This window comes from Jaculus jaculus, chromosome 12 (assembly GCF_020740685.1).
Source record: "Jaculus jaculus isolate mJacJac1 chromosome 12, mJacJac1.mat.Y.cur, whole genome shotgun sequence".
NCBI classification, from domain to species: domain Eukaryota; kingdom Metazoa; phylum Chordata; class Mammalia; order Rodentia; family Dipodidae; genus Jaculus; species Jaculus jaculus.
The window spans coordinates 97,635,547-97,658,837 of record NC_059113.1 but is presented as its reverse complement, the minus strand read 5'-3'; the positions used below and the strand labels follow the sequence as shown (position 1 = coordinate 97,658,837).

Below are 23,291 nucleotides of genomic sequence, written 5' to 3'. Positions count from 1 at the left end.
TATACCTAATATATTTGCTTCCTTCTGATTCCTTTATTAGAATTCACAAAAATGGAAAAAAGAGCCCAGTCTATTTGAAAACATAAAAATCTTGCAACCAAATAATAATATTCCATATTCTAGTGTATCCTGAGGTAGAAAAACTACATTTTTGCTGAGGATCTACTTTTTACATTTATGCTCTATGGAGTTTGAATTCTGTTAATTTAACAAAATTCCAAGGTACTTTGAATATTTATATTTCAATCTTAAAAATTTAACTGCCATTTTATAGATTTTGTGAATTTATTACTGTGAATACTTAATATTTTTTTAAAAAAATAGTTACTTTTAAGAGGAAACTTACTTTTAACTCTGTGTGTGTGTGTGTGTGTGTGTGTGTGTGTGTATGTGTGTGTACACGCGCACACGCTCTTGTGTATGAGGGTAGACATGCATGTGGAGATCAGAAGACAATTTGGGGTTCAGAACTTTGTCTTCTACTTCCTTTGTGAAAGGTCTTTCATTGTTCACTGTCTGTTCACCAGGCTAGCTGGTCCACAAGCTTGAAGAAATTCTCCTGTCTCCACGTCTTATGTTGCCATAGACATCCTATAATTACAGAAGCCTGCCTCAGCTTCTGGCTTTTTGCATGGATCTGGGGATCAGATCCCAAGAACTAATGCTGCCAAGCACGTTGCTCACTGAACTGGCTCCCCAGCTTTGTCTTCCTTTTTTGAAAACCATCTAGAGATGTTACCCAAAATGATCATATGTATCATGAAGATAATTTCCTCTTTGGAGATTTCCATCCCATTTTTACCAAGTCCTTGTCGTAGACTGCCTTCTGGAGTTAGCAGTTGATGTAGCTATGATTTTTGTCCTCTTGGAGTAAAATACACAGTGAATCATCTTATTTTATTTTATTTTTAAATTTTTATTAGCATTTTCCATGATTATAAAAAATACCCCATGGTACTTCCCTCCCTTCCCCCCCCCACCACACTTTCCCCTTTGAAATTCCATTCTCCATCATATTACCTCCCCATCTCAATCCACAGTGAATCATTTTAATGGCTTAGTAGTCATGTGGTCCGTGGTTGGCTCATAGATACCACAGGTAGGTTTAGCAGTGACTTCCAAAGACACTGAGGCTCATGAACTAGATGGTCAGAGGCAGGGTAGATAAACCTGTTGGAACTAGTAATTCTTGTCTAGTTTGAGTTCAAATGTGCAAGGGAAGAAGGGAAACCGCCTCAAGAGTGGTGTGTATGGACCACAGCAGAAGTCACAGGACCATTTCTATGAGACTTACTAATATTGACAGGAGTAAACTAGAAGTCTTTAAGTATTTCTTGATAATGAGGTAGAAGCTTTCTAGAATTAATTTTGGTAGTGACAGCCAACTTTCATATATTAATAAATGCATATTTTTCTTATTGAGCTTCTGTTTCCCTCTCCCAATCTTATAGTGCTTTTAAGACACAAATAGCAGATAAAATGTAATTTAATAGTTGCATGCTTTGGAAATGCAGTAAACATATAAATTACAGGCATATGTTCAAATTATTTCTATCCCAAACCCCATCTTAAAATAAAAATTTACATTTATTGTTGGTTATTGAGTGTTACACTGAATAAGATCATTTCCCTAAATTAAAAACCTTGATCAAAGAAACTGAGGCACTCTTCCTTATATGAAAGCCAATTACTGCATTGTCACTAAGCCAGAGATTCATATTCTCTTCCTTTGCTTCTTTCTTTCTCTTTCACTCTTTCTTCCTCCCTTTCTTATCTGCAGATCTAAACTCTTTCTATGGATATATACAATTATAAAAGTATTCCGGCATTCTCTGCTTGGAACAGAAAACAAAATGCTATTGAACATCATGTTCATAGTATTTCTATTTGGATATACATTAACAAATGCTCGGTAATATTTGAGATGATGTGTATAAAATATAAATATGTGGCTTTTCTGGAATAGCTCAAAATATTTGTATGGTCTTTTATTGCTATATTTCAACATCTGGAATGCTGCCTGCTGAATGCAGCTTTTATTATAGAAAGAAGTAACAGGCTATATCCAAAAATAAGTGGAAATTGATGACTAAGAATGCTAAATAATAAAGCAAGCTTTTAGTAAAAGCACATAGTTGAATGTTTTACTTGATCCAGGCGCTCTGTTACGGCTATAGTGCCGTCTCTCTGGCTGTATCACTGCAGGCTGAAAGTGACTTCTGTGGCCGTTCGTGCAATAACCATTTATGGAGTACCTACTATGCACCAAGTCCCAGAAGCACAGGAAAAAATTGGTCCATAACTCGTGTATTAGATCAAGGATAGTAGATGACAGATGCACGCACCTTGCTCCAAGAATTCTAACAGAGGGGCAAGAAGAGCCTATGTGAAGTCAAGAGAGGGCCAGAGAAGCCTGAGCCCAGCCGTACAGCAGGAGAGGGAGGGCCAGCTGTGCAGAGGAAAACAAGGAGAACCCTAGGAACAGAAAATATTTGAGACTTAAAGGTGACAAGACACGTGGCACAGGACATGAGAGGGACCCTAGCAGGTGCTGAGACTGGAAACACGGGCAGCAGTGGGACCCCATTGCTATCGCCTAGTGTGAGTAGTTGGTAACATTTCTGATGCTTGAGTCTTTTATAATTACTTTAGTAACCACATTACACGCTTATGAATGGCTTACTGTACGCTGACTACTGTTTTAAGTGCTTGTACTTTGTCTTTGATTTCCTATAGCAACTTTGTGTGTGTGTTTGCGCGCACGTGCGCACATGCAGACAGACAGGCTTGAGGGTGTGTCACATTGTGCTTGCCTGCAGTGGCCAGAGTGGAACATCTGGTGTCCGGCTCCATCACTCTCTTGTGCATTCTAATGTGAGCCAGAGTCTCTTCCTGATCCAGGAGTTTCCAGTTTTTTTAGGAGCCCTGGGAGATCTTGGGTTTCTGCTCCCCATGGAACTTGGGTTATAGACTCATGGCCACACCCAGCTGTTTGTCCTGGGGATTGAACTTGAATGGTCTCTCATTCCTCCTCAGACCTTCATGCTTACACAGGAAGTGCTCTTACCCACTGCACCATCTTAGATGAGAAAATTAAGGCACAGTTTTAGCAGCTTGCCCCATCTCATCAGTAATAACTCTTTCTATTGTTTTTTTTCTTTTTCCTTCCTTCCATTTCCTTCCCCTCCCCTTTTGTTGGGGATGAATTAAAGGCCTCATACATGCTAAGCACATGTTCTACATCTGAGCTATACCCCAGGCCCCATATTCTTTCCGTTTCAAAGCAGTACCTAAGCTAGAGTAAGACCCTACTTCGAAAAACAAACAAACCAGAAAGACCTTTCTTTTTATTTCATTGTTCAAAGTCCTCAGTATTCAAGACCATCTAATTTTTCTTCAGGATGTTATTTATCCATTCATCCCTTTCCTTCTGCTACTGTAGTTGCCATAGGACTAAAGTGCATATTTCCCGTGTTTCCGATGCTCTCCTGACCCCTAAGAGACCTCTGTCTGTGGGCTCTTAGCCCAGCAGCATACTCCAAATTCCTGTTCCTGGTATAATGTCTCTACCATTATTTTCCTGCACACAGGCCTAAGGCATTTCCCTTCCCTACTGCAGCTGCACTGAATGGGCATCAAACCACATCCTCATAGTAACTGGATTTGATTTAGTGCTTTGTGTGTGCCAGGCACAGTACTGACTTCTTTAGGAGTCCCGACTGTCTCTGTTGTATAGCAGGGAAACAGATAAGTTACCTACCCACAGTCAGAAAGTGAATAAGTCCTGAGCCAGATTCGGCACGCTGAGCCTTCAGGCACCAGAGGCCATGTGCCGCCTCCTCCACTTTTTCCCCTGCAGGGTTGACGATGACCAGGTGATCGTTGAACCAGGGGAAGAAGTGGGGCTGCTGGGCAGCAAAGGACACTGGCATTAGTAGCTTTTGCTAAAAATAAAGTCATGGTTCTCCTCCATACCTCTGTGCTTAAATCTGTGTGTCATTGATGGCAATGCTACTGTCTCCTTCCTGGTGGCCTACTTCAGGCTTCTGGTTGCCATTTGCTGATTTCTTTCCCAAGTCTACCTTGCTGTCTAATCACAAATTAATGTCACCAATCCAAAATATTTTCAGATGATATTCTGGAAATGATCCTAGTTCCTACTCCTGACTTCCTGTTGGTTTATGGCCAGCCTGTTGCTGTCTAAGCCTGGTCATGGCACTCAGTTATTACAGCCGACACCCTTTGTTCATGAGAGGATGACAGAGATGGTGAGGGCATAGCAAAGATGCTTTCTGAAGTCATTCCTTCCTCTGCAAGCTCTTGTTTTCCTTGGCTCAGACTCCTGTCCAGTGCCTGACAAATGCCTAACAGATAAGGAGGTGGGGATGGCAAAAGAGTGACAAGCTAAGCTCCAGGGTCAGGCTGCTTAGGGGCAACTTTTGAGTAGGCTATTTAGTTACTGTGCTGCCCTTAGCAAACTACCCAAGTTCCCATTGCTTTGGTTTCCTCAGCTATACAATGGAAACAAGAAGAATTGACACAATAAAACCTAAAGATTAGGACTAGAGAGATGGCTTTGTGGTTAAAGCACTTGCCTGCAAAGGCTAAGGACCCAGGTTTGATTCCCTAGTACTTAACATAAGCCAGATGCATAAGGTGGCACAGGTGTCTAGAGTTCGTTTGCAGTGACTAGAGGCCCTGGTATAACCATTCATTCTTTCTCTCTCTCACAAATAAATAAATAAAATATTTTTTTAAAACACTTAAAAATTAAGTACTACAATATAGCAAAAAAAAAAAAAAAAGTTCCTGGCAAAAGCAAATACTAAATAGTTGTTAGTAGCCCTCAGTACAGTTTTTTTATTGTGTTGACTGTAATTTGAGGTTTTAATTTATGCAAAGCCCCTTTTCCTGGCTTATATATGTGTGCCATTTGATTTATTATTTATACTTGACAAGAGAGAACATTGAAACTTGGGGCACTTGTTCTAGATGACATCATTTGTAAATGGTATGGATGCAGGATGCATCCAAACATGGCCCATGCTGACTTTACCTCCTCATTCAGCTTTTTGTTTTTCTTGCATGTGTGGTGGAGAGGAGAAATTTGGGTGTCCTTCTCTTAAACTCATTTACATGTTTCCTGAAGCAGTTGTCTCCCTCAGCCTGGAGCTGCTACCCATCAGCAAGTCCCAGGCAGGTTCTCCAGTCCCTGCCCCTGTCCCCACTCTCACTCTCCATCCTGTCTTTAGCCTTCTAAGAAGGACAAGTCAAACCTGGGGCAGGAAAACAATGTCTAACAAGCAAACAAAAAACCTGCATAACTGTATAGTTAAAATAGTAGGACTGCAGAGAAATCTTGCAACTCCACAATTTTGTTATGATTCAAAGGTTAAAAAGAAAGTTGATTTATTTTCAAATGTGGTGTTTTGTGCACTATCACTGACCCTATCAAAACATTGATATAGAAAACTATTATCTCAGGACTCATCTCCCATTCTCTTGGCTAAAGGGTTAACAGATATGTGCATGGCCACACCAAGCTTTTTCTAAATTATAGAATTGTACTTGGGTTCTCCAGTATCTGAGAGGCCCTCATGCTTAAGTAGAAGCATTGCTCACCCCTGGCCAGGTGGAGCCACCCCCCAGCCCCCAGCATCCACACAAAGGCTTTCTAGCCTTGCCTGCCTCTCCAGGTCATGGACCATGACCTTACCTACTAGCCTGGTTGACTCAGAGTGTTACCATCAAGTACATTTCCACCCCACCCTTCTGAGCCAGGACTATAATAGTCAAGGGTAAAAACTTGCTGGCCTTGTGTGGCACACAGCTGTGATCCAATACTCAGGTTTCTGAAACAGAAATATCATCAGTTCAAGGCCAGCCTGGGCTACCTAGTGAGACAGAAAAATAAAGACCTATTAAAATTACATACTGAATATATATTTCATAGAACACGTAAGTGTATAGATACCATTGTTGTTTGTTACAAGGCCCTTATGAAGGAATATTAGTACTATTGTCACCAAATAAAAAGTAGGAAAGTGTTACTAGACAGCGATTCTATTTTTTTCTTTGATTTATGAATTGCTTACAGTGTGTATGTCCTACAGCATGTGTAAAAATTGAAGACCTACCTTCTTAGGGATTAAAATGGCATATATTGGGCTGGAGACATGGCTTAACTGTTAAGGTGCTTGCATACAAAGCCTAAGGACCCAGGTTCAATTCCCCAGTACCCACGTAAGCCAGATGCACAAAGTGACGCATGCATGTGGAGTTCTTTTGCAGTTGCTGGAGGCCCTGACACATCCAGTCTCTCTCTCTCTCTCTCTCTGCCTCTTTCTCAAATAAATAAATTAAATAGAAATAAAATGACATGTTATTAGCTTGAGAGATCATCATTATCCTTTTAGTCTGGGAGTTAAGAATGCTGAGCTGGGGATGGAGAGATGGCTTAGCAGTTAAGCACTTGCCTGTGAAGCCTAAGGACCCTGGTTCGAGGCTCAATTCCCCAGGACCCACGTTAGCCAGATGCAAAAGGGGGCACATGTGTCTGGAGTTTGCAGTGGCTGGAAGCCCTGGTGCGCCCATTCTATCTATCTGCCTCTTTCTCTCTCTGTTGCTCTCAAATAAATAAATAAAAATAAACAAAATTTTTTTTAAAAAGAATGCTGAGCTGTTGTGGTGGTGATGTTGAAGTGCCACCTATATCTTTGCATTTTTTCTCTTCTCTCATGTGTCCTGTAGTGTTTATGCATTAAGACATTTTGAAATCAAGCAGTGAAAAAGACATACCAGGCCTCCTTTCATGAATCCTGTCTTGGTGGGAGGAGACAGACATAACCAAGTGAACACAAGCATGATGAACAGCAATGGTACTGGCATGGTGCCTTTCTCATGATGCAGGGGCTGGGCAAAGGGCACCTATTCAGCAAGAGCATAGTAGACTGTGCTTTGTGAAAGGCTCACATCATGTTTCTTCTGCTTACTTGGTCCTGGTTTGAGTCTCCTGTGTGGACACAACACATGGCTTTTACTTTGTTGTTTAGCCTCCTAGGTCAAAAAGACTATCAGCAGTAATGAGCTTCCTGTGGCAAGATTCGCGAGGCATCAGGAAAGTTCATGGGTGCTGGGTTTTTTTTCCTCTCCTTTCTGCTTCCCAGCCTGAAACTGGGGCTAGTTTCCAAGCCGCGGTAGTTGTTCTGGAGATTTCCTATCAGGGGTGGTGCAAGCAGGAAAACCACAGGTAAGAAAACAGATGACAGGCTGGGAAGATGGCTTAGCACTTAAGGTGCTTGCCTATGAGGCTAAAGACCCAAGTTTGATTCCTCAGTACCCACATAAGCCAAATGTACAAGGTGGCACATGCATCTGGAGTTCATTTGCAATAACTAAAGGCCCTGGCATGCCCATTTTTTCTCATCCTCTTTCTAATAAATAAATATTAAAAAGTTATAAAGAAAGAAAACATATGAAGTAAAAAGGATGCATTCTGCTGGTTATAGTTGTGGAAACACAGTTGACTGCACACAAGAAACAAGCCAGACGCGTGGAATGACAATTTCAGGTGGCAGTAGGAACCACTTATTGCCTCCAGTTACTGCCTCTTAACCCTCAAGACTTGCTCATGCCTTTTTCAGGCCGTGGAAGCTCAAATTCGAAGTTTTGGACAGACGCCTTCTCAGCTGCTTGTAGAGCCCCATCCTCCCCGCGGCTCTGCCATGCAAGCGGTGAGTGCTCTTCTCCCTGCCCTGTCTGCCTCCCGTGGCTCCACTTGCTGTTCATCGCACACTCTCGCTGCACTTGGCATGCTCCACTCACCTGGGCCCGCGCACATGCTTTCTGTCACAGAGGATGAGAAAGCTCACTTGGCTCCAATGCACTCAGGTTTTGTCAGCTCTTGTTGGGAATTACAGAATTAAAAGGTCCACGACTGCCACATCTCCTTACTACAAGGTGAGGCATTCAATGTACAACCTTAGCAGTTCTCTCTGTGGGCTGGAGACAGGACTTAGTGGTTAAGGCACTGGGCTGTCAAGCCTAAGAACCCAGGTTTGATTCCCCAGTACCAACGTAAGGCAGATACATATGGTAGCATATACATCTGGAGTTACTTTGCAGTATCTAGAGCCCTGGCGCACCCATTCCCTCCCTCTCCCCCTGCCTCCCTCCCTCCCTCCCTCCCTCCCTCCTTTCCTCCCTCCCCCCTCTCATAAAGGAAAAATAAAATTTTTTTCTTTTTAAAATTTTTATTTATTTATTTATTTATTTATTTATTTATTTATTTATTTATTTATTTGAGAGCGTCAGACACAGAGAGAAAGACAGATAGAGAGAGAGAGAGAGAATGGGTGCGCCAGGGCTTCCAGCCACTGCAAACGAACTCCAGACGCGTGCGCCCCCTTGTGCATCTGGCTAATGTGGGACCTGGGGAACCGAGCCTCGAACCGGGGTCCTTAGGCTTCACAGGCAAGCGCTTAACCGCTAAGCCATCTCTCCAGCCCAAAATAAAATATTTTTTTAAAAAATGAATTAATTGGGCTGTAAAGATGGCTTAGCAGTTAAGCGCTTGCTTGTGTAACCTAAGGACTCCGGTTCAAGGCTCGATTGCCCAGGACCCATATTAGCCAGATGCACAAGGAGGCGCACGCGTCTGGAGTTCGTTTGCAGTGGCTGGAGGCCCTGGTGTACCCATTCTCTCTCTCTCTCTATTTGCGTCTTTCTCTCTCTGTTTGTTGCTCTCAAATAAATAAATAAAAATCAACAAAAATATTTTTTTAATGAACTAATTAATTTTTTTAACTTTCTCATTTGCGCTGTAAAGTTTCTAGATTTGTTTTAATATTGTGTTGATTCTTAACATCCCACTATGCTTTCCAGCTTGGGAATTCTTTTTATTTGTTGTTTCGGTTTTTCGAGGTAGGGTTTCACTCTAGCTCAGGCTGACCTGGAATTCACTCTGTATTCTCAGGGTGACCTTGAACTCGCAGCAATTCTCCTACCTCTGCCTCCCGAGTGCTGGGATTAAAGGCGTGCGCCACCATACCCAGCCAGTTTGGGAATTTTAAAACTGATCCTGATGTGTAGGATATTGTTACTGAAGGGTAGAGATCTAAGGAGCAGAAATGATAGTCTGACTTATCAGAACTTGCCAGCTTGAAACTGTACTTTCTACTTTGCTTATGATTCTGAGGGCTGGATGGGCACTTTTTCTGCTCTTTCCCCATTGGCTCACCAAGGCTCTGCTGGGAGGGGCCTGAGATGGTTCTGGCTTTCCATGTGGTCCTTCATCCCCAAGGTCAGACCATGTCAGCCCCATGATGGAGCAGTAGATGAAGACACAGTTGGCCAGACTTCGTGTGGGCTGCTATTAAACTCACACAGCGTGCACAACTGCATTGGTCAAAGGCCAGCAACAGGTTGCATGATGAAAGTAATATTTTTAAAGACTATAGAGATTTTTCTTGATTTTACCCTCATAAAATAGTATACCATTACTGTCTTAAATTAAGAATACAGAGTATAAAATTGGTGTCCATAACTATTGTGAACAACATTAATGCTACACTGTGGCTTGTGATGGCAGCCCTGTAACAGCAGGAAGGAAACAGCACCAGCCAAGAGGGAGAGGCAGAAATGAGACCTATCCACCTTCCATGGCTTCTTTTCCTCCTCCTCCCTTCCTACCTCACCTTTTTTGTTTTTCTCCCTATCTAATTCCTTTTTCCCTCCTTCTCTTCCTTTGTCTTCCCACAGGGGTTTTCACTTTCTGTAGTAACACGGTAACCATAACAATAAGCTACAGACACTGAAATTATTTGTATCACCCTTTCCCTATGTGCCTTTAGTCTAGTGAAGTCAGATTTAAATGAATATCAACTGCCTACTTTAGTGGGCAGAAAACTGTACAAAGAGTGAACACGTGACAGGAACAATGGTGGATGACGCCATGAGAACGGGGAGAGTGGCAGGCCTCTTGGTGTCTTCCCTGCTCACCGAGCTGCTCTGGGTCACAGCATATAACCATGGCGACCAGGCTGGTGCACCCGTTCCCACTGCCCTGCCTTCCCCCGGCAAACCACGATTGACTCCTGCAGGCAGATCTGTTTTACTGTCCTCACAGGGCTGGGGAGTCTTTTGCTTGCCAAGTGGCTCAGAAGCCCTTGGTATCTTTATCCTCTGAATTGAGCATCTGAACTCCTTTCAGCTTATATAAATTCTGTTTTTCATCTGACACATACATGGGTAGAAAAGAAAGACAAGTTAAAATAAACCAAAATTTAAAGGTTAAAAGTACTTGTTTTCAAAGCCTATTGGTCCAGGTTCTATTCCCCAGCACCGACATAAAGACATGCAAAGTGGCACATGCACGGTGCATGTACACACATTCACATGCACATATATACAAGCACTTAAGTAAATATTTTTAAAGAAATAAACTGGAAGTAGGTGTGGAGGTACATTCCTTTAATCCCTGCACTCTGGAGGCTGAAGTAGGAGGAACCCTGAGTTTGAGGCTAGCCTACAGAGTGAGTTCCAGATCATCCATCCTGTGATAGAGTCTTACTCTATCCCAGGAATAAATAAATAAATGAATGAATAAGAGTTGTCAGCAATCATACAGTTAATCTGGGAAAACAGGTTTGGCCAGCAGTTTCCTGCTTCTACTCAGCCTGGCAGGCAGAAGTACCCTGGATTCAAAGGGTTTGTTTCCCTTGTCCCTGTTTTTCCAGCACTTAGCTCATCTCCAGCTGCTGCCACTGGCAGAGACCAGCCCAGGAGGGTGGTGTATGCTCTTCCTTCTTGCCACCAGCCTGGCAAGTGCTATGCAGTGGGGTTAGCAGCTGAAGGGAGAGACAGTCACTTGTAAGACTACAGCGGACGTTCTGGATAGAGAACCGCAACTTGCTCTAGAAGATGGCTTGTCCTTGACATATGGCTGAGACTTGGTCCTCTAGAGCCACTGTGTAAACAAGACATTCTTCCTACACATTAGGGATCTTTTCCTTGTTTTTTTAAAGGACATAAACATTGGAATTACTGAGTTCAAGCCTAATTATATTTACAATGTGAACAGTTAAGCTCAGAAAAATGTGTGAACTTCCTTTTAAGGACACTGAATGATTATGTTGTACTCTGATTTTCTCAAAGTTTATAAATTGACTTAAGTAAATATTATTTTAAAACTATGTGATTGAAAAATAAGGCTTAGTACTCTGAAAAGATGTTTGTTTCCTTTCCCTAGGGTTACTTTAAAGCTTACCTACAGGACAGTCATTGCTCCTTGTCATTTACTTTACCTACTGTCATGGAATTTCTTGAAGGCCACATAAAAAATTCTTTTTGTGACAAAATTTATGATGTCAGGGGTTTTAAAAATCAAATGCCCACATTTTTAATTATTTTTCCTAACTTTCAGATGAACCCCCCATCATACTTTCTGTGCACTCCACCACACATGCACATAAACACAGGAGAACTGAAGCCACCTCACACTGTGTTAAGTGCATGAGCCATAATATACACCAGGTGTAGTAATTAGCAGGCACATGAAGGCTGCCTATTTGTCTGGTTTTGCTGCTGTTGCTGTATCCCCCTGTGTTTTCGCACCATCAGATAGTTGGATTTAATTGAGGCCACATCAGATGAGGCATTACTGACACCTTTAATTGAATGAGCATCCAGGGAGGATTAACTCATAATATTGATTGGCTTTTAGCCACTTGCTCAGAAGGGTGTCTGGATAGCTTATTAGTTGCCTTTATTTACACCTTTATGCAAAGAGTGCAAATAGGAATTCGTAGTGCAATATGTTTTTCTAAGTACTCTTAATAACTTTTTTAAAAGGACTGATAATAAAAATGCAAATGTATTTAATTTTTTATTAGCAGTTGTGGATAAATGTGTTAAATATATGTGTGTCCACATTTATGTATACCTGGTGTTTTGAAATATGGCAGTAGGAAAGCAGCCAGAAGCATTTCATCAAAGTGTTTCAATTCTGAATGATACTAATCAGCTATTAGAAAATAGACATGGTAGGAGAGAATTGTGGGAAAAGCATGGTGCAATTACTTCATGATAGCAGACTACCACAAAGGATAAATAATGCCAGTACATCAGCATTGTGCTCTGTGTGTCTGGGATTGTGGAACAGGGGTTGCAGAAATATCCCAAATTTTCAGTAGTCTTCAAGGTGTATTTGACATGTTATTAAGGGCTAGGTTTCACTGAAAATTTTCAGTTACCATCTGCTTTTCAAAGGACAAATGATAAAGGTCTCTAGACGTTTGGTTCTTGTTACCAAGAGAGAGGCGCTTCTATATGTTCTGCCTTATCCCTAGCTATCTTGGAAAGCAGTTACACTTGCATTACAATAGGCAGTGTTTATGGCTTGGTGTACTATATAAATATATTGTTTGTACAAGTACATTTAATTATGCATTGCTTTGAAATACCTTTTTTAATTAAGCTTGTGTAATACACACATAAATTATTTCTACACCGTGTTACCTAACTCTTGGTGATAAATACATTTGTTTTAGTTAACGTTTTTATTTAGTTGTCAAACCCTTCATACTAGCTCAAGATCACTTTTGATGATCTTTAGAAATAACCTGGCTTGCTTTTATGCCAATTGCTTTTATTTTTTTAACTGCAAAAGCTGAAAGATGATTACATGACGCATGGTGGCACCTGGAAGGGCTTTAAACAATTCTCTGTGACTTGAGCTACTTAAGAGTTTAAATCAAACCATTTTTGTATAATACTTTGTGGAAGAAGGGAAAGAAAATGAGCCAATTACTTTTATAAAATTTTTAAGTACTTTAAAAATATTAGGTTCAGGGCTGGATAGATAGCTTAGCAGTTTAGGCACTTGCCTGCAAAGCCTAAGAACTCATATTCAAATCTCCAGGTCCCATGTATGTCAGACACAGTGACACAAGCAGGCAATGCTGCCTACGTGCACAAGGGGGCGCTCATGTCTGGAGTTAGTTTGCAGTGGCTGAAGGCCCTGGCACACCTGTTCTCTCTCACACATTTTCTCTCTCTGCCTTTTTTTTTTTTTTTTTCCTCCTTTCTCTCTCTCCCTCAAATAAATTTCAAAGAATTGTTTCAATCACCAAGAGTTTCAGCCTGGGCTGAGGATGTAGCTCATAGGTAGATCACTTGCTTAACATGCGCAAGGCATGAGTTCAGTTCCAGTATTGAGAGGCCAGACAATTCCAGCTGGTGCCATGTGCCATGTGAAAAGTGGGCCAGTCACAGTCACTGTTGGGCAAGCCTTTCTGAGGAGCATGCTTCTACTTGCACCTGTATTAATGGTCTTCCTCTTCTCTTCCTATACCCTCTCTCTGTCCTCCTTCATCTTCTCCTTGTACACTTGGGTCTTGTCCTGCCCACTCAACAGTATCTCCTCCTGCAGAGCCCATTGATGTTCACAGACCAAGCCCAGCAGGATGTTATCATGGTCTTAAAGTTTCCCTCCAACTCCCCTGTCACCCATGTGGCCGCCAACACCCAGCCTGGCTTGACAGCTCCTGCTGTGATCACCATCACCGCCAACAGGCTCTTTGCTGTGAACAAGTGGCACAACCTTCCTGGTGAGTAAGGAAGAGCTTGACTCTTCAAGCTCTAGTTTGTATCAAATGGATGAAGAGTTTGAAAGGCTTAATGACATCCCACTGGAGGCCCATGATATAAATGTTAAAATGTTCTCTGATGTCTGGTGGTTGTCTGTCCTGGGAGAAAAATGTTATTCCTAATATGATGGTACTAGATAGTCTCTGTGACTCGTATAATTTTGCCTATCAGATGTCCCTTTCTTTTGCCACATACTTACTTGAAAATTGCACTTGAAAAGCACTTTGGATAGTCTAATATCTCCAAGAAACTTTATTCTTTTCTTGTCTTTTGCATTGCCGGGCATTGAACCCAAGCCTTGCACATGCTAGCCAAGTGCTGGATCATCAGTTACACTCCAAAGCAAAAACCTTACTGTTTTGTGCCCAGCATGGTAGTTCTTGGTGAAACATACCAGTAACACTACATACTTACAATTAGTGCCTCTAGGTGCCACTGGGTGATTAAACAGCCATGCTCAACTGAAAGAGATACTGGAGCTTACCTACTGCACCCTGTGTTTTTACCATGAAGACTTAGGGGGCAAGGGGTCAGAGATGGCATTCTTTGCCATCACTGGTGACCAAAGTTGGAACCCAACTTCTGAGTACCCCTTGTGATTTATTGCCTCTCATTAGATCAGGAACACTGGAGCCTGGATCGTTTTGCCCACTAGGCTTATTCTTCTAATGACATAAGTAATTTTGTAAAGTCCTGGAGGTAACGGGCCTTTTTTTTCCCCCTCAGGCCATTATTATAGGCAGAAACCTTAAATGTTCCGCTAACTCACTACTAAATCTATAAAGTGTACATAGTACACCAGAAGTTAGAACACCTGAAATGGTTGCTAAGGTATAAATTCTTAAGTAAGGGCCTTATTTCAATTAACTGCTAGAGATTTTGGAATGAATGGAACAGAATACATTCAGAAGAAAAAAAAAACCTGACTAAGCTTAACAAGCAGTCTATCACAAAGAATATAACTGGCATCAGAATGGATTAAATATAGCCATTTCTTGGCCATTGGAAAGAAGTAATATAGATATGCCAATGTTGGATTAGACAACAGATTTTAGAAAAACAGAGACAGACATTTACTGTCTCTATTATTAGGTCCTTTTAATCCTTTCTCATCAGATGAGATTTTCTTTTCGGAGATTAATGTGAGTAGCATTCTAACAATTAGAAGCCAAGTATTTGAGCAATTAATTTTCATTTCTCTAATTACTACTCACTGGAAGATCATCCTGGTGGCATGTTCTGCCCAATATACTAGAAGATTTACCTACTGTGTGTTTAGAAAAATCTTAGAGTCTTGTAGATGTCCCAATGAGTGTAACATCAAGGCCACTAAAAAGTGGTGCAGACTTCTTCAAATGGAGTGACAGCATCTGTGAGGAGAGACAGAGCTTTTGACTGCTGGAAACCCCTGTCTGCGCTCCCACTGCTCTTCTACGCCCTTGGTTTCCAGAAGAGCCATCTTGGCAAGAACCAACCAAAGGTTGGCGTCCGTGTGATTCCCGGGTTGTGAAGCTTCTCTTGAAGCTATAAACTCCCGACACTTCACTTTTGAACAAGCCCAAGCTCTCGGCTGCAGAGCTCATTTCCCTCAGTGCCCACTAGACAGGGACTCTCTTCTAGAGACGTGACGTGATGAAGGTAGGTTAGGCTTCGCCCACTGGAGATGTGCTTAAGGTGCATCTGTTCTCAGCCCGAGCACACCTTTCTGTGAAGTAGGAGCCAGGACAGTGTGGCTCTGCCGTCATTCCCTGTCACTGTCCTCTGTGAGCCCTGTTGCACCCTCATTGGGTGCCTGTGTGAGTTCACACGCTAAACCTTCGTACTGCCATCCCAGCATGGCCGAGCAATGCTTCACAGGACAGATGCAAAGAATGATGATGTGGGAGCTCACACCAAGAAGCGTTTCTTCCAAGGTGACCTCCAGTTTGGGGCTTTGCCTATACCTACAGATATGAAGCACCCATTCTGCTAAGTCCAGGGCCCATTGCTAGCGTGTTTTTGGAACCCTGATCTCACCCTATCCCATGCTACCTTGTCAGGATGCCTTGATCTTAAAACATGCATTAGAAATCTCTTACCAATTCATCTTTGAGAAATTACAAATTCACGTTACAGTAATTTTTCTTAAATTTTAGAATCTATTATCCCCCCCCCCCGTGGCCTATGATTTCCATAGCTTATTCATTTGATACCTAGCTCCTGTCATTTAGGTAAAAATGAATACTCATGGTCAGAGGGATATAGCTCAGTAATAAAGCATGCCTTGGGTCTGATCCTAAGCACTCCAAAAGAAAACAAAGCAAAAGAAAAAATAAATCTACTTTCCCTTTTCACTTAAAGGTCTTTGAAGAGTTCAACAAAATAAATAAATAAATAAACTAACAGACACAAATGTTTAAAGAGTATTTTCTAGTCTCTAAATACCATTGTAATCATCTGGTTTGGGCAATTGCATATTGCCTAGTAACCCATCTAACCTATATTGCAAACCTGAAAATTGAAGCACAGAGGCTACAAAACTTACCCAAGGTCAGACAGTAGCAGAAGTGGGATTTTATTTTATTTTATTGCTGTTTTTAAATAATTTTGTTTTTCATTTCTCTTCCTCCTTCTCTTTCCTCCATTCCCCTTCCATCCCTGTACTCTGCCCCCCTCCCCGACACACACACAATTCAACCTCCTCTCTGCTTTCATACACGTTTCCTCCCTCACCTGTCACTTCTTGTTCCCCTCTTGTGGTCTCCTGTTTTGAATCATAGCCCATATCCAGTCTAACATCCCCTTATTTGCATACATACAAAGATTGAAAGTTAGGATCCACATATGAGAGAAAACATACAATGTTTGCCTTCCAGGGCTTGAGTTACCCTACTTAGTATAATTCTTTATAACTCCATCAATTTTACCATAACTTTCATAACTTCATTGTTCTTTATAGCTTAGTAAAACTCCACTGTGTATTATTTTCATTATCCAAGGTAGAAATCCAGATTAGTTCCATTTCCTAGCTATGTGAATAGAGCAGCAATGAATATGAGTATCTCTGTTGAAGAATATAGTCTTTGGGTATATACCTAGGAGCCGGGTCATTTTGATTATCTTACGGGCACTAACTCAATCCCTCAACAAAGCTAGGATGTAGCTTCTATATTTAGGTTGAGCCATATTAAATTACATTTTCATAAGTCAAATGGCAGACATTGGCAATTGCATATTGTCTAGTAACCCATCTAACCTATATTACAAACCTGAAAATTGAAGCACAGAGGCTATAAAACTTGCCCAAGGTCAGACAGTGGCAGAAATGGGATTGTGCACCAACAATTTGGGTTTAATGTGTCTACCATCCTAGATCTCAGAATAGAGAACTGTTCTTTGGCACTGGTACTGCTGAAGTCCATGGCACTAGGGCCAGTAGCTTTCTCGTTGCTGCTAAAGGAAGGAAAGGGTTTGCTACGGCTTCCAGTTTTAAGGGGAAGTGTCCGTCGTGGCAAGGAGAGCATGGCAGGAGCAGACAGCCACCGTCACGTCTTCACACCAGCAGTCAAGAGAGCCACTGGGGCCAGGTTGTAACGCCTGCAGGGCCTCCCACAGTGACACACTACCTCCTAAAGGCTCCACAACCTTCCCAAAGAGCACCACCGCCTGGGGATCAAGAGTTCAAACACATAGGCCTGTGGAGGACATTTACTTTAAAGCCACCAGGTGTGGCACATTCTCCCTGACAGTCCCTGTGAGCATCTGTGATGTCTTGACCAGTAAAGTCAGTAATTAGCAGAACAAGTCAGAGTGGCTTCAGCTAATTCAGGCTCTACACACACTCATCTGTGATTTTTTTTTTTTTTAATCTGCCAGTTTTGTACTTGCTAGGGTTTTATCAGCATTCATGATCTCCAAACATCCTTGAAAAGTTGGTATTTATTAACTAGAGAAAATATGCCATAATCAGCTTTAAAATAATCTAATGAACTCACTGAATTGTGTCCCATTTTAATTTTAAACCTTCAAGGTCAATCAGAAATATTTCCTAGTGTCTAGTGGTATCGCACAGAGCTACAGCATGACTGTAAGTGCATTTGTGTCTATAAAAGGCTGATGATGACCAAGCTGAATGGCAGAGTCATTTGGGGAATAAAGTTTGGAAGGGTCCTAGGATTTAACTCTCAGAGCCAGGAGGCTATAAGGACCACCGACTCTGAACCCTTCATCTTCGAGTCTATGACCAGAAGCTGCTACATAGCTGGCCGGTGGTGCTTCCTCCTGACCTAAAAGCCTACCTTTTGCACAGAAATAGCTTCCACCCTTCTTTTCAATTACAACATGACCATGCCTGAGTCTTTAAAGCCATGTTGAGAATGGAGCAAAGTATTCTTAGTATGGATTGATTTTTCTAACTCATTTGCTTCTCAGCATATTTTTAAATTGAAACCATGGAAATATTAAATATTAATAAAACTCTTTTAAAACCCTCAACCCAATCTTTAGGAAAATATTTCAGCCAAATGCACTTAACCAAAACATTTATCTGCGGATAGCTTTCTTTATTTTTATTCAAACTTTAAATTGATTGGTTTTAAGTGATGGATGAAACATTAAATGCTCCTTGACTTGCAGCTTTCGCTTTCTCCATCATAAGTTGACGTTTCTGTGGGTCCTTTGTGCTACAGCATTCAAAACTGCCTTTTTAAGAAGTAACAAAAAAAATAGTATTTGCTACAGTCAGCAGATGGTTGTCACATTTTGTTTTCAGCACGCTTTACCACTTAATTTTGTTTTGTTGAAGCATCAGAGGCTGCCAGTCAAGCATCTGCTATAGCTTATGGCCCAGGACCAGAGCCATGGCTGATGGCACATGCTCAGAACAGCACTAATCTAAAATAAATGTTTAATAAGCTAGCCATAAAAGCACCTGGATTTTCATTCTTTAAATTTCACAAAGCCGCATGAGAGATATGGAGGTTGGAAACAATTCTACCTAATGTTTGACTTACATTTTTATGTAATTTAATATATGAAAAAATAATGCTTTTTTTTTTTTTTTATCTTTTGTGAATTCCAGCTCATCAAGGTGCTGTACAAGATCAGCCATACCAGCTGCCAGTGGAAATCGATCCTCTCATAGGTCTGTCACTTCCTTCTCTCTTTGCGATTCATTAAGCTCTGTATGGTGGCCCTGAAGTGTAGATTACAGTTGTTTTTCACTTGCTGGTTGCTGGGAATGGAATTTTCCTGATAAACCATTTGCATGCAAATTGGAATGCAATGAGCTGTGGCTATGCTGGTATTCCATCAACTCCCCCTCGTTGGTTTGCCTAATTTGAACAGGCCTAGGACGCGTGTCACTGAAAATTAATATGGATGCTGTAATAATGTGTGATTGAGAATGCGCATGAAGTACTGTCAGGATAATATTGGATCTTTTCATCACTCAGACTTGTTGATGAGCAGGAGCAAGGCACGTTATGATGAATTGGCGCCCATGTACTGCAACGGAGCTCTTTTGCTAGGGAAATTTTCATAATAGCAATGGGGTTCTTAGCAGCACTATGTCGTGAAAAATAAAACTGGAGTGTCAGGGTTTCATCATTAAAGGAGCTCAGTCCTTTCTTTCTGGACCCTCTGTTCAGTCAGAGGGATTAATGTGCAACTGCAAAGCAGTTTCAAAGTTGAAATATATTGCCCAGCCAATGGGAGTGTTAAGATATTTGTATTCATTTTCCTAGGGTCCTTCAGCTCAATAAATTGCCATTGGGGGTTAAATTTGTTCTGGGAAGAAAAAATAGCAAGGAGACCAGAAGAGCCACTGGGATGCAGTGAGAGCATCTGTAGCAGATGACTTCAAGTATTTAATTGCTGTTAGGTTTTTTAGTCATTTAGCTGAGATCTCTACTTGGCATTTTTCATCCTTGCATTTGGGATTTCAAATGTAGCCTCACCAAGAATGTTAAGCCTTAATAACTTTTAGAATAGCAAACATAATTGCCTTTATATGGAGCTGGGCAACCAGCATGGATGCTTGGCTGGTAATTTTGGCAAATTTCCCCTGAAAAAATATATTTGATAGAATTTTACCACTTCTCAAGAAACCATATGAGTGCACAATTTATTTAAACACTAAACCGTTCTCTATTTCTATATTATCCTTTTTATCTTAAAAACATTTGTCTCAGTGGAACACTAAAATGGCTACCATTTACAGATGGAATCAGGATGAACAAAAATAACTTAAGTTCAAAGCCAATTCATTATCATTTCTCCCAATAAATACTACTCTGGCTTTAAATTTCTTTTTGCTTTGAGTAGATACTATTTGCCACATTGTTTAAAAAAAAAAAAATAGGGAAGTAGAGAGGTGGCTCAGTGGTCAAAGCCTGATGGCCCTGGTTTGCCCCCACTACCCCGTCAAGCCCGATGCGCTAAGAAGCACGTGCACCTGGAGTTTGACTGCAGCGCAGGAGGCCCTGGTGCGCCCGTACTCACACTCTCTGTATCCCTCTCTCTCAAATAAATAAATAAAAATAAATGCACAATGTGAAGTTTCAAAATAAGGAAAATCATAAGGCAATTTAAGTCATGTAAAGCATTCTTTCTGAATTATAGTCTCATCATTTGCTAAAATACAACAGTGAATATTGTGCAGTATAAAGCATAATTAGTGAATTTAGCAATGGTAACCAAATGTGGGCAGAGTTTCCCAGTAAAGGACAAACATTAAAAAATTTTGGCTTTTTTGTTGATGGGATCTCACACAACTACTTCACTCTTTCACTGGAGAGCCACTGCAGATAACACACAAACAAATGAACACAGGTGTTCTCAAATAAAACTATGTTTGAAACCATTCAAGGTCCAGATCACTGGCTATCAAACTTTGTCCTTCCACGTATTAAACTAATTGGCTGGAACCAAAGCTGACACTTAGAAGTTTTAAGTTCGAGTTTGAATGGTTAGGATTGCTGGCTAGTAGAAAACACGTTTAATATACCCAGTGGAATCTCAATATCAAACTGAACATCTTTTACTTCTTTAAAAGTGCATATAGGACACGCTCAGCAGGTAAAGTGCTTTCTTGCATGCATGAGCGCCCGAGCTTGGTCCTAGCTCCCACATAAGGGTCAGGCACGGAGCATGTGCCTGCACCCCGGTGCCGCAGTGGTGGTGACAGGAGGGTCCCTGCAGCTTGCTGACTCACTAGCTAGCTGGTGAGCAGTCGGCTGCTGAGAAACACCATTTAAAAACGAGGTGGATAGTACTCCCAAGGGTAAGACCCAAGGGTGTCCTCACATCTCCACATGTACTACATAGACGTGCATCCAGTATCCAGACCAACATATGTGCACACACCACACGTGCACTTGTGCAAAAATAGATGTATCTCAGTTGATGTGTACGGCGCTTGCTTACCATTCAGGAGCCTTGGGTCATCACTCGTGTGTCAAGATCTGGGTCAGCCAAGTGAACATGGTGAGATCCTCTCTAAAGAATGCTGAGAAAAATCCCTCAACAGTTGAAAATTTCACCGTGCCCCCTTTTTACCTTGGTACATCTTCAGTGTGTTTCCACCATAAAATTGTTGTCAGCTTTTAAAAAATTACCCAATATATTTTTCAGTAAAATTAAAGCATATGTGGAAATTTAAATATTTACTCATACATAAAAACTTAAATTCAAATTTTTCTTATGACCATGAAGCTCTGCGTTTTAAAATTAATTACACAGAGTAATAGTTGCAGTCTGTTTTGTTTTTATTGAGACATGGTTTCATTGTATGCCCCAAGTCACTGAACTTTCTGATCTACAGCAAAATTCATGTAGCAGTTTATTAAGAATTATTTTATGGTACAATATTAAGTTGTCTTCCATTTTAACAATGTCATTGAAACTTACTTTTAATGACCTGTTAGTTGATAGTAGGATTAGACCCTCATTCCATTTTATTGAAAGCCATCTGAGCAACAGAATGATAATGTCTAGCCACTCACTTTTCAGTATCATTATTGTTTGGATTTGTCTTCTCTATATTTGGCTCCCAAGAGATTTTTATCCTCTGAGGTATGGGATCATAGTAAGATTACGCATGGAAGGGGTTATGCCGTTGTTTCATTTAATGCTAGAAGGGCACGCAAAAGAGAGACAAGAAAAGAATCACAGGAGAATTCTCAGGCAAATCAATTTCAGGCAAGAGCATATGAAAGTTGAGGCGCTAGAAATTGCTTCCCTTAAAACCATCTGTGCCTGTGCATCTCTTGGGAAGACTTATACCCCAAGGGTCAGCATATCCCAGTTTGAGCTTATCTGGTCAAGTATACCTAATTTTCATTGACTAAAACTACTGTAGGACTGAATCTCAGAAGAAGTTTACTAGCAAAATCAGTGAAAGAATGGAAAGGCTGTTGTGAAACAGGATGGTGGATGGATGGGTGGATGTGCAGTGTTAAATTACAGGTAAGCCCTTGCTTAGAAAATAATTCATGTGCTGAGTGTGGTGGCACGTACCTATAATGCCAGCACTTAGCAGATAAAGGCAGGAAGACTCCAGTTCAAGGCCAGCCTAAGGTACAGAGTGAGATCCCCGTCTCCTAAAATAAAATAAACACTGCAACAGAAATAGGTCGTCTGGATGCCTAAGAAGCATCAGCCTTTACCCATGGGATCTTTAAGGTCCCATAGTTCACTTACACACATGACCAGATCTGTGAGGTCATTCAAGATGCGATGGACTCCCCAGATAACTGAAAGTGTGTATCATAGGAGCAAGAGTCATGTTAACAAAGGATGGACCCTTTTGAAGTCCCCACATGGAATGATGTTTGACAGTAACCAGTGTAAAAAGTAGCACATACAGTGCTTTTACATGCCGAATGGCTTAAAAGTTGCACACATGCATGTATGTCTGTACGTCATACAGCTTCACTACAGTAAGATATGGTCTCTGACTCTGTCAAATCCATGAAACCTTTTCTTGTGTGCCAGCAACTTCCCTTGTGTGTTCCTCAACTGGAATCGGCCCACTTCAAGTGCTGCTGGTACTAGTCCTGCTAATTGTGAGACTGTAAGTTGTGTCAACAGACACCAGCAAAATGCTGCAGTCTCGTGTGCACACGTGCTGTGAGGGTGACATATGTCAATCCTCCAGGTCACCAGTGGTTCTTAGCACAGCACAAGAGGAGGAGTACTTTCATCACTCTTTTTTTCTGTTTTCCTTTCTGGTATTTCTCTTAAACTTAGTTATTACATACAATGAATATAAAATAGGCATCTATTTTAATTTCTATTACACATAGTTTTTTCCTGCAAAATTGACAGTTGTGGTATAAGGAGCTTAATAAATGGGTGCAAAATTTTTTGTCAATTCTGTTCGGATTTCAGTTGTGGTCAGGTTTCTTTTATAGTAGAATGTAAAAATATATATACTCTGTTTTGGTTTGGCCTCAAAGGCATCTCAGTGGCATGCTCTCCTGCTGGTGACATACTGGTGTGTCGGGGGTGATGTTTCAGAACCCTGCTCCTCTTCCCAGGTGCATTGTGTTGCCAGATGCCTGGCCTGTGCCTGGTGACTAACCTGTCCCGGTGCTCATGCCACGTGGCACTCACTGCTAGGCCGTCCTGTTCCTTGCATACATAGTAAGAACGTGGCAGTGTGC

At 41.3% G+C, this 23,291-nt stretch overlaps 1 protein-coding gene across 4 annotated transcripts in view; it reads left to right on the top strand.

The window, feature by feature from the left end:
* Nucleotides 1-23,291, top strand: part of Lrba (LPS responsive beige-like anchor protein) — a 570,297-nt gene that overhangs the window by 517,693 nt on the left and 29,313 nt on the right. For 3 of the 4 annotated variants that reach the window (XM_045131452.1, XM_045131451.1, XM_045131450.1), the window contains exons 49-51: nt 7,644-7,733; nt 13,415-13,607; nt 18,707-18,769. In XM_045131452.1, the coding sequence (XP_044987387.1) occupies nt 7,644-7,733; nt 13,415-13,607; nt 18,707-18,769 (346 nt within the window). The remainder of the gene's footprint in view (nt 1-7,643; nt 7,734-13,414; nt 13,608-18,706; nt 18,770-23,291) is intronic. The other variant, XM_004655860.2, reaches the window with a different exon arrangement.